The 11563-nt window shown below is 45.0% G+C and overlaps 1 protein-coding gene across 1 annotated transcript; it reads left to right on the top strand.

Moving 5' to 3' along the window:
• The first annotated feature begins 3664 nt into the window (after positions 1–3664).
• On the top strand, positions 3665–10549 carry LOC139366721 (protein phosphatase 1 regulatory subunit 16A-like). Its single transcript, XM_071104411.1, has 10 exons — positions 3665–4145; positions 5070–5140; positions 5821–5966; positions 6342–6445; positions 6656–6780; positions 7096–7221; positions 7535–7610; positions 7799–7928; positions 8085–8259; positions 8392–10549. Exons 1-10 carry the CDS (start codon positions 3893–3895, stop codon positions 8872–8874), a joined length of 1689 nt encoding a protein of 562 aa, XP_070960512.1. The 5' UTR covers positions 3665–3892; the 3' UTR covers positions 8875–10549.
• Positions 10550–11563: the final 1014 nt, after the last annotated feature.

The raw sequence follows: 11563 nt of genomic DNA, 5'->3' as shown, positions 1-11563 counted from the left end.
AACTGCAACAGACGGGCAAGGATGTCCTTCCGGCCTTAAACTCACTCTGTGACTCGCTCTATAAAGGATGTCTTCCATCCGCCTCAACCTTGTGTACACAAAGGGTCATAAGTTGATCCATAGGCGCCAACATGTTTCCTGACCCCAGGCAGAGCCCGGAGTTCATTACGATGTTTGGTTATGTAATTCAGCTATCACTTTCAAAATGACCTTTGAGACACCAGGCACAGTATATTCCCAGAAATATGAGCATGATCTCTTTTTTTATTGTTATCATAAGTTGAGATCTAGGTGTATTCTACTGGCTATTCAGGGTGAAAGGAGACCCTTTTTGTAGGTTTCATTGCCATTGTTCAAGTGTGATTTTAAATAGGCTAGGTTTCATGGTCACTAATGGTCTTAAGATATAGTGGTGGTGTTTATATCCTTGGTGATTGACAGCATTACTGGGAAGACTGTCAACCAAAGACAATGAGATTGATTAGGCAGGAAGCGGAAGTTACAGGTTTTGTGATTAAGCCATCTTTACGTACAAAGATGTAGCCTACTGCTACGACATCACATATCACTTCTGAACACACTGCAACTGAACAGGCTCACGACTTTTCAACACAGACATGCATAGAAAGCTATTATGTCCCTGAGTCCCATGGAGTTGTGTGTTCCAAGTGAGGTCGGCCAATGATCTGTGATTCAGAGGACAAACGCATACAGACCAGTAGTTCTCTGTGTCTTCATCACTTCATCCCTTTTGTTACATTCTGATGAGAGAAGTACATTAAAATATAGGCCTAGCTATTGGCTATTGGTGGTGTTGAATAAGATGTCACGTGCTCATTTGTGCTCTTTTTTTATTTTAAGCGATATGATTTACCTGAAGTGTTTAGTTCTTCTGTGCTGATCCTAAAGGGATTGTGGGGATCTTCTTCTCAAATCTCCTTAAAGCTGGAATCCTTAATGCTGAAATTGTCACGTCCATTTGTGATATTACAACAACAAAGAAGTTACTGAAAACAACACTTTTTTCATTGCACTCTTGATAGCAGAGCACCATTTAAATATATATATTTTTTTTTACCATAATGCAGCAGCAAAAACAACGGTGGTGGGGCAGCACCTACTGCAGATTCCATCTTTAAAGATGGAGTCTGGGATCTTAAGCACAACAAATTCGTAACATATTGTACAAATCGGATTTGTAACATATCATACAAAATGGATGACGTAGTACACAATTAGATGATGTGGTACACAAAAAACGAGTACCCATTTTGGCTCGTGAGCACCACTTTCAACACTACTGGCTAAAATTATACAAAGTTCTAGAGCATCACTTTAAGAGTCTGTAAATAAGGATTATTCTCTTTCTGTGTTTACTGTAGTGGAAACCGGGCACCATCCCTCCGGTTTCTTACTGTGCACTGATTACAAGCTGTTCCGTGGAGTGTGAACACACTAGACATCGACAACCTGTGTGTCAGCAGCAGGTGTCTGTCTGTTTATGGCTGCTTGGTGTCTCTGTAGCTAGGTCTTGTTTAGGAACAAAGTTCAGTTCTCTGTGATTGAGGATCAAGCAAGGTGTGGCCCTGGCCTCTATATTGCAGTAGGGCCTCATTATATTTTAATAGGAATACCGGTATACTCTGTGCCACTTTGTTAGTGTGTGCGGGTGTGTAGGATAAACATTCTGATTTGAATCCAAGGAAATCCTTACATTGTGGTCTGGGCACTGACAAAGGAAAGGTCATCCTAAATATAGTTTGAAGCCATAGTGACAGAAGTGTCCCTAAAGCAGGTCTATTCATTCAAGACTTGGAATGACAATTATGAAAAGATTATGCTGTAGGCCAGTTGTTTTCCAACTTTTTCAGTGGGGGACACTTTTTAATTCAACAAATAAACTTAAATTCATTACATGTTAATTTCTTATCAAAATGAAAAGAAATCAATTCATTTTTCTAATTCTTTCTCATTAACGATTGTATATTGTCTCATTAATTTGTTTTAAATGTTGGCGACCCCACTGCAGTTCGTCGCGACCCCGACATTGATTACCACTGCTGTAGGCTGCAGTAAGGTCACAACACAGTGGTCTCTGTAGTTTCACCATAGGTATACTTGAATGTAGCCAAAAGTGCCATGTGTTTGTGATGCCATCTTTCCTGTCTATGTTACAAGATATTTGATGTCTTTTTCCAGTCCCAGACCTGGCCCCCTCTGTTAGGCCTCTGTGACTTGAGTGGTCTCCGTCTAAGCTGGGCCTGCCTGTAAGCAACTGCTCCCTCTATCTCCCTGAGTGCGTCTAGTTGACCTTCCTCTCAGCGACTCACAGGCCAGGCTAAATAATGGATGAGGTGCCTGGAAAGAGCGGCTGGTGTGAGATGTTACTTACCTGGATAAATGGGAAGGGAGGGACAGAGGGCTTGGTGACAGCCAGGAGGGCCACTGCTAGCCTAGCACTTAGCACCCAAACCATTGTCTAGTTACTAGTACTACCGCCTGACTAATTAACACCCTACAGAATCCCTTCCTGATCTGTTCTCTTACACTAACCAACCACAGAGCGTGCTGTGCTGAAGTTGAGGGGGCATACGCAGGGCAGGCAGGGTGTCAATCATTAATGAAAGGCGTCCCATCTCCGGTTTCCCTGGGATAGAGTAGTGGGAGTGGAGGATAAGGAGCGTACAGCTTCCAGATAACATGCTTAGGAGGGCAGGTTGTGTACATTACTGTAACAGGGCTCTCTCTCTCTCTCTGAATATCACACTCACACACACTCTCTCCCTCTGTCAGGTAGCCTGGCGGGTAAGAGCGTTGGGCCACTAAACGAAAGGTTGCTGGATCGAATCCCCAAGCTGTCAAGGTAGAAAATCATCTGTCGTTCTGCCCCTGAGCAAGGCCGTTAACCCACTGTTCCACCCGATGGCGTGGATGTTGATTATGGCAGCCCCCCGCACCTCTCTGATTCAGAGGGGTTGGGTTAAATGCAGAAGACACATTTTCAGTTGAATGCATTGTTGTTCTAGGTATCCCCCTTTCTCTTTCTGTTTGCAGGTGTCAGGGGAGGGAGTAGAATGTTCTGTATTCTAAGAAGCACAATGGATTCTTGAGACGCTTTGATGCCTGACTCTTCCTGGTTCCCGAAGCACCACCTGCAGTGGCCTATTACAGGACTAGAAGTGATGCAATCCCCATGCATCCCCCACCTCTGACCAACCCCTGCCCTTACATTCTCTCATACTACTGCACTCTAAAAACAAGCTCTATGCAGTATTAGTCCAAATCTCTGTTTATATTTTATTATCACATTGAACAATGTGACCTGGTTCCTCTTAGATGCTGAGTTTGTACTCTAAGTAACCACTTCACTTCAAGGTTTGCACCACAGCTCTCAGTATGGACTCCCACCCGGGGACTTGTGTGTTGGGTCCACTTCCCAGAGAGTGTAGGCCTAACCATCAATGGTTGCATTGCTGGCACTGACGGGGGCAGAGGTGAAGTAGTGTCACTGTTTCGGTCCCCCTCCCTCCAACCCAGAGGAATACAGGAAGGAACACAGGATTTAAGGACAGAGATGTGGTTCAGTAATCTGGATGGATCTGTTCCAGCAGGAGATGTTCCATAAAGATATAGAGTAAGAACCAGTTGGTTCTCAGGTCTTGAATTTCCATGCATAGTCTTTAAAGCATATAGGCCCATGGAAGAGAAATTGATTCTCTGTTACTCACACAAAGAATACCGACTTGGACCTTTACACCGTGGAGATGTCTGCCACCTGACCTTCCAGCAGCTTTGATTATTTTTGTGTTCACTTTCAACTGATAAAACCCAGAACCAGATCAGAACAGTGAAACGGGAGGTGTAGGAAGTCTGAGGTGGGCGGTGGTGTGGCATGGCGGAGCACGGCGAGCTGCTCGGTGAGATGGCCACGGTTGGGCGTCTGAGTGCCACGGAGCGCCTGAAGCACGCCCAGAAGCGGCGCGCCCAGCAGCTGAAGGGCTGGGCCCAGATGGACAAGGATACGGCCCGTGGCGGGGGCAAGGCCGGACAGAAAGTGGACAAGAACAAGGGGCGCACGCGCAGGGTGGTCTTCCCCAACAACATCACCCTGCTGGAGGCTGCAGCCCGCAATGACCTGGAGGAAGGTGAGTCACCACTATGGGCTGGTTTCCCGGACACAGATAAAGACTAGTCCTGGAATAAAAAACATGCTCAATGGAGATTCACTATTAAAAGTGTGTTTTAGACCTGGACTAAGCTTAGGATAATCCATGTCTGGGAAACCATCCATAGAGGTTATCCCAGCCCTGAATGCTGATTGGCTGAAAGCCGTGGTATATCAGACCGTATTCCACAGGTATGACAACATGTATTTCTACTGCTCTAATAACCAGTTTATAATAGCAATAAGGCACCTCGGGGGTTTGTGATATATGGCCAATATACCACGGCTAAGGTCTGTGTCCAGGCACTCTGCTTTGCGTCGTGATTAAGAACAACCTTTAGCTGTGGTATATTGGCCATATAGCACACCTCCTAGGGCCTTAAATAACCCTCACTGTTGTTGTTGTTATGGTTGCTGTTCTTCCAAGTAGGCTAGCATGAATTACACAGTACAACTACTCTATAAACACAAGGGCAATTCCACAATAACAGTGATGCTGAGACTTTGATTTTTCACTTTAAAATGTATGTTAAACAAAAAACAATGATTGTTAACAGAATGACTGTTTGTGCAGTCATTCTGTTAACTAACTTTGCATCGGCACTGTTCCTCAAGTAAATATGTTTTTGTAAAATTTTCAATGGAAATTGTTAAAAGTTGTACTTGTGTATAGGAAATGATTCATGCATATTTTTTTGTGAGACGCGTCATACTTCTAAACTTGTCAGACCAGGCATTTGGTTTCAATGGTGCTATTGTTTCCACACATGATTATGGTTAATTATAGTGGTCACTCGTAACTAACTTTTGCCTGCATTACAAGAGCAGAGGCTATCTGAAGTTAGGATTCGTAGCATAGCTTAGTGAGTAACGGCCACGCTGTTGTGATTGTGTTTCTCTGCAGTCAGGGAGCTGCTGAACGGTGGAGTCAGTCCAGATCTGTACAACGAGGACGGACTCACTGCCCTGCACCAGGTGTGCACACACACACACACACTCAAACATACTCTTAAACACATACTCTCAAACATATACACACACACTCGCACACACACACACACCAGGTACAGACAGTTGTGACCACCCACACCAACAGGTCAGCCTGTGTGTGCATTGTTTTGTGTTGTCAGCTCTCAGAACTGTAAGTACTGTCTGTTGTGTCTATCTGTCTGTTTTGTCTAACTAACATCGCAGTTTATGTAAACACTGTAGAGCGTTTTCACATTGCTTCTAGGGCTAGACATGTAACTGCTGCTCAGGACCAAGGCTCTTGCTTACATTCCTAGACCATTGGGGAGGATAAGTTTAGTTATGCTTCCCTTCATAGCACTGCTGTGTTGTTTGGAAAGTTCTACGAACACCACCAAGAAACAACACTGCTCTCTTTCTAAGTCAAAATGACACAGACCCTACATATACACATTAACACACACTGTCAACACATGAGTGTCACTAGAGAGAACAGTGTTCTCTTTGTAAGTACTATCTATAATTATTTCTTCCCTTTGAAAAAAGTGAATGTGTTTTACTTAGTAAACGACTGGAGGCCTGGGCCTATGCAAATTCAGCTTACACTGCAGTTGACTTACTGATGGTAGAACACTGTAGGTGAGCATGTATTCATTGGTTTGTCTGTCTGTCTGCCCCCCCTGCAGTGCTGCATTGATGACTTTGTGGAGCTGGTACAGTGTCTGTTGGACGCCGGGGCCAGTGTGAACGCCTGTGACAGTGAGCTGTGGACGCCGCTCCACGCTGCTGCCACCTGTGGACACACAGCCCTGGTGCAGCTCCTGGTGCAGTCGTGAGTCACATTTAGAAACCCTTCAATGTGACACACTCTCTCGCTGTACTGCTGGTCACAGAAATGTACACACAGTTACAATGTACTACTTTACTTAGACTTGGAAAAATAAGTTTGAGTAACTAAGTATGAGTTTGGACACGGCCCTCTGGTTGAACTTCCCCAAAATCTATTCTTAGCCTTTCTTCATAGGCACTATCGTATCATATAAACATATGGTTACAATTCTAGGACATCCTTATCATTTACTACAGTAAATTACCACTGTGTGTCAGTGAATATACTGTACTGCAGCTACATGTGATGGTGATGCATGTGCCACTGGTATAATGAGTCCCTGTCTCCTGATGTAACGTTCTCCTTGTCTGTGTCCAGTGGTGCAGAGATGCTGGCGGTCAACGCTGATGGCAACATGCCCTATGACCTTTGTGAGGACGAGGCCACGCTGGAGCTGCTAGAGATGGTCATGGCAGAGCAGGGTCAGAACCCAACTCGACATCCTCTCCTTCTCCACAACCTTATCCTCTATTTGCATTCCCAACTACTCCCAATCATTCTCATGCCATGACTACAGCCTTGAGCCTTCATCCTTAGCTACCTAGCCCTTCTCTTCCCAGTTGCGATCCCCACCATGACCCTTACTAAAAATCGGTCCTAGTCAAATGGTCTTGTGTTGACTTCCTGTGCAGGTATAACCCAGGACCGTATAAACCAGTGTCGTGGGGCTAAGGAGATGGAGATGCTGACGGACCTTCGAGCGCTGGTCCAGAGTGGTGCGGACCTGAACGCTCAGGATGACAATGGGGCCACACTGGTGAGACACTAATCTGTTTATCTTCCCCTCTAATCAGGGACTGATTTTAGACCTGGGACAACAGGTGGGTGCAATTAATTATCAGATAAAACCAGAAGTACTCTGGACCTTGTAGGGTAGGATTTTGAATACCCCCCCTGTAAACCTTAAAATACACCTGAAAACACACTTGGCTGGGAATAACTGTTACATTACTTACAAACAGCACTAAGGTTTGAACTTCTAGTCTCATATTATAATCCATAGATTCACCTCACCACTGGTATAAAAGGTTGACCGTGTAACAATCTGTCCTCTGTCTCACTTCACATCCAGCTGCACTTAGCGGCGGCTAACGGCTACCTGTTGGTAGGGGAGCTGTTGTTGGAGCACCAGGCCAAAGTGGAGGAGAAGGACACAGACGGCTGGACACCACTCCATGCCGCCTCCTGCTGGGGACAGGTCAGTAGTGCCGCACTCAGAACAGTTTAGAAAGAAGCTACGTCCCCCTTTCTCAACTGTCATGCTATGGGCGGCAGGTAGCCTAGCGGTTAAGAGCATTGGGCCAGTAACCGAAAGGTTGCTGGTTTGAATCCCCGAGCTGACTAGGTGAAAAATATGTTGATGTGCCCTTGAGCAAGGCACTTAACCCTAATTGCTCCTGTTCAGGATAAGAGCGTCCTCTAAATGACTAAAATGTCAAATATGCCATGCTATGCTAAATGGCTGTATTGCCTGACAAACCTGAACATGCTGGTGTGTCTTGTTTCCCCAGGTCCAGATGGTGGAGCTGCTGGTGGCTCATGGGGCCAGTCTCAACACCAAGTCCGTTCTGGAAGAGACGCCACTGGGTAAGAACACAACTATCAACCCCCTCAGAGACTGTGTAGATGTGAAGGGCAATGACAGTATAGATTAACTTACTGTTGTCTTGGTAGATAATTGTTGTCCAGACACAGCATAAACGTGTTTCAGAGGGACTGAAATCCTGAATGGGGATGACATGTCCTGATCCTGTTGTGTTTTCTGTCCGTGGCAGATGTGTGTGCGGACGAGGAGGTGAGAGCCAAGCTGATGGAGCTGAAGCACAAACACGATGCCATCATGAAGAGTCGGGACCGACACAAGGGCACCTTGCAGAGACGAGTCTCCAGCACTGGCAGCAGAGGGTGAGGGGGGGGACAAGAGAGAGGATTAGTTCAAGAATTGAGGGGATAGGATAATGGTTTTGTTTAGACACATGTAAAACCCTCAAGCTACGGTCACTCTCTCCAGCTTGTAGCTGTATCTACAGTATCTCTCTCTGTCGCCCCCTGTCTGAGCAGTAAGGTGGTGCGGCGTGTGAGCATCAACGAGCGTTCCAGCCTGTACCGGCGGGAGCACCACAAGGAGGCCATGGTGTGGCAGGAGAGAGGCCGGCAAGCCGAGCCGCAGGACGACGACGAGGACAGACAGACTGACAACGAGCTCCACCAGCATGTTGCCATGGTGAGTGGTACTGTAATACTCCTGTCATAGCAACAACACCAGGACAAACTGCTACCATGTTCAATTAACACTGAGAATAGATGATATGGTTCAGAGTTGATAGGTGATTGTGTCATATTAACTCTCTTGCGCTGGCTCTCTCAGGCTGCAGGTGCCATGTCGAGGGGGGAGGATGACGAGGGAGGGGAGAGGAAGTTCAATCTGGGGAACGGTGGGATTCCCCTGGCCCTGTCGGCGTCAGTCCCAGGGGAGCAGTGGAGCGGAGGCCGGATGGACCGCAGCGCCTCTTACCAGCTGAGCCCTGCCTCAGGGACCGGGGAGGCAGGGGACAGCATGACCCGGGAGAAATCCCACCAGACACTAGCGGACCTGAAACGCCAGCGGGCCGCAGCCAAGCTCAACAAGTACCCAGCCCCACCCCCTCCAGAGGAGATGCCCCCTTCTCCCGCCCCTCTGCAGGATGGGACCCCGTCCGGAGCTGCCCAGGAGACACCCAGCACAGAGGTGGCCTCCCCCAGCACTGTGTACTTCACCCCAGCCAGCGGGGACCCGCCCCTGCTCAAACTACAAGCCCCAGAGGAGGACACCTCCAACAACACCAAGGAGCCCTGCTGTGGACTCATGTAGGGACAAACACTTCCAAACACCTGCCTGACTGGAAATGAAAGTGGTTGATGTGTAACAATCAAAAATGATTTCAAAACGCTACGGTGACCACCAGATATACTTTTAAGGATTCATTGCAGTTGGATTTAATCGCCTACTTCCATCAATTACATGCCATTGAATGTTTGGTCTACTCTCCATTTTGGTCAATGTGGTTATACATTCCATCTTCTTGCACGGATTTATTTTTAGCCCTCCTTCCTGAAATGTCTAAAACAAGATTTATCTAATGGAGGGAATGTAAAAATTTTCCAATATATTAGCACTTAACGTTCCTCTGTTGATAAGGGTGTGGCCAGAGCCATAGATTTACATACATGGATATTGCTCTGCATATCTATGGACCTCGTATAGAGAGAGACCTTATGTGCCCACCTGGTGGCTTCTAAGAGAACTACAGATTCCAGTATTACTCCTTCAATAGCACGGAGTACTTTCTTTAGTTTAATCCCTTTTTCCATGTTTGTTTGTTTGAGGCAATTCAATCAAAAGAGAGCGTTTTCTCATATCAAGCATATTATATATGAACTGGCCATCTGACTTAAGTGAATAAGATTTGCTCATTTAAAGCAGAAAGGGGCTAGAGAAGCGTGAATGAACCAAAGCTGATTATTTTACTTAATTTTTTTCAAGCTGAAAATCGGACCAATGAATGATAATTTTCTACTCATGATTGACTGAGCATGATTTGAGATATGCACAGTAAATGGATTTAAGAGAAGGAGAGATTAGGATTGAGAGTGATTGTTACAAAAGGGTACATAATAATGGCATTTGTTGGTGTTATTTGTTTTCTATACACACTCACACCAGTCTGTCTGTTGACAGGGTACAGAAGTGGGAGTGTTTGTAGATGATGGTTTCTCTTTCTTGTTGGTTTGAATTTGCATCAAATTTACACATGTGTAGACAAGTGCTATTTCCCTGCCTTTCTACTGATCAGCATTCAGCACTGTTCTCAAAATAGTTTTTTTGTTCGTAAATCAACATACTGTTCCAGTGCACTAAGAACCTACATTTTCTACGGTGCAATTTGTAAACAAGGGTTTTGTTTTCTAAATGATTGTAAGAGATTATCTAATATTCAAATTAATATAAATTGTGTTTTTGTCATGGTGTTTGTCCCACCTCAGGATAAAATGACTTCTTATAGGCATTTCTATTTAAACTATTTCTATGCTGTGAATAGGGATGTACACAGTGTACAAAACATTAGGAACACGTGCTCTTTCCATGACATGGACTGACCAGGTGAATCCAGGTAAAGGCTATGATCCATTATTGAAGTCACTTGTTAAATCCACTTCAGTCAGTGTATATGAAGGGGAGGAGATGGGTAAAAGAAGGATTTTTAAGCCTTGAGACATGGCTTGTGTATGTGTGCTATTCAGAGGGTGAATGGGCAAGACGATATTTAAGTGCCTTTGAACGGGGTATGGTAGTAAGTGCCAGACGCACCGGTTAGTGTGTCAAGAACTGCAACGCTGCTGGGTTTCACGTTCAACAGTTTCCCTTGTGTATCAAGAATGGTCCACCACCCAAAGGACACAATTGTGGACCGCATTGGCGTCAACATGGGCCAGCATCCGTGTGGAACGCTTTTGACTCCCTGTAGAGTCTATGCCCTGACAAGTTGAGGCTGTTCTGAGGGCAAAAGGGGGTGCAACTCAATATTAAAGGTGTTCCTAATGTCTTGTACACTCTGTGGATATTAATGACATTTCATTTTTGTGTCAACACAATTTGGCAACCCATCCCTTACAGGATTATTTCACACACAAACTACAATGATTCACAGTGATAGTTCTTCCGGTGTTCCGTACAGTGCCCACCTCAAAAGGAATTTAAAAAAAAAATCTAAACATAAATAGTAGATAGTTATCCAATCAATAATAACCCTAGGGCAGTGAAAAATGAAATATAATACTGAAAAATGTATTATATTTTTGTGTATGGAGTAGATTGACCTCAACTATTCCTTTACAACAAACCATTCCTGCCTAGAAACCAGTATCTTCTACATTGCTGCCTTAATGAAATGAAGGGGGCATCAGAACAACTGACAGACCATCTTGGTTAGCCTTGTCAATGTGATGGTTTGTCAACAGTAAGTGCCTACTGTAGGGTTGATTGGCTAAGTGTAAATAGTTTGCATTGCTTGCACAAAGTTCCACATAGGCCGTGTGGAATTCTGATTGATGTGAAGTATGGGACTAAATGCCTTTGACTCTCTCCTAAATGTACTATTGAAATGTCTCCTTCCATAATGGAACTCAGTCCTCAATTACACATTGACATTTGTTTGTTTTAATGTAGAACATCATTTGTATGGTTGTTGCCTGTTTAAAAAGTCATGTTTTCACAGATTTTTGTATAAAACTTTTTTTTTTGGGGGGGGGGGGGGGGGGGTGGCTGCGACATGGGCTTAGGAGTACATGTGTGGACATGTAATTTATTTGTATATATTGGGAGTAAAATGGACAGTCGTGCTTGCTCTCCTAATAGATACACTATATATACGTGGGTATGTGAACACCTCTTCAAATTAGAACATTCAACTATTTCAGCCACACCTGTTGCTGACAGGTGTATGAAGTTGAGTACACAGCCATGCAATCTCCATGGACAAACATTGGTAGTAGAATGGCCT

The sequence above is a fragment of the Oncorhynchus clarkii genome, chromosome 15 (genome assembly GCF_045791955.1).
Source record: "Oncorhynchus clarkii lewisi isolate Uvic-CL-2024 chromosome 15, UVic_Ocla_1.0, whole genome shotgun sequence".
Lineage (NCBI taxonomy): Eukaryota > Metazoa > Chordata > Actinopteri > Salmoniformes > Salmonidae > Oncorhynchus > Oncorhynchus clarkii.
Note: the sequence above shows the minus strand (reverse complement) of the source record. Positions and strands in the feature narration are given on the sequence as shown.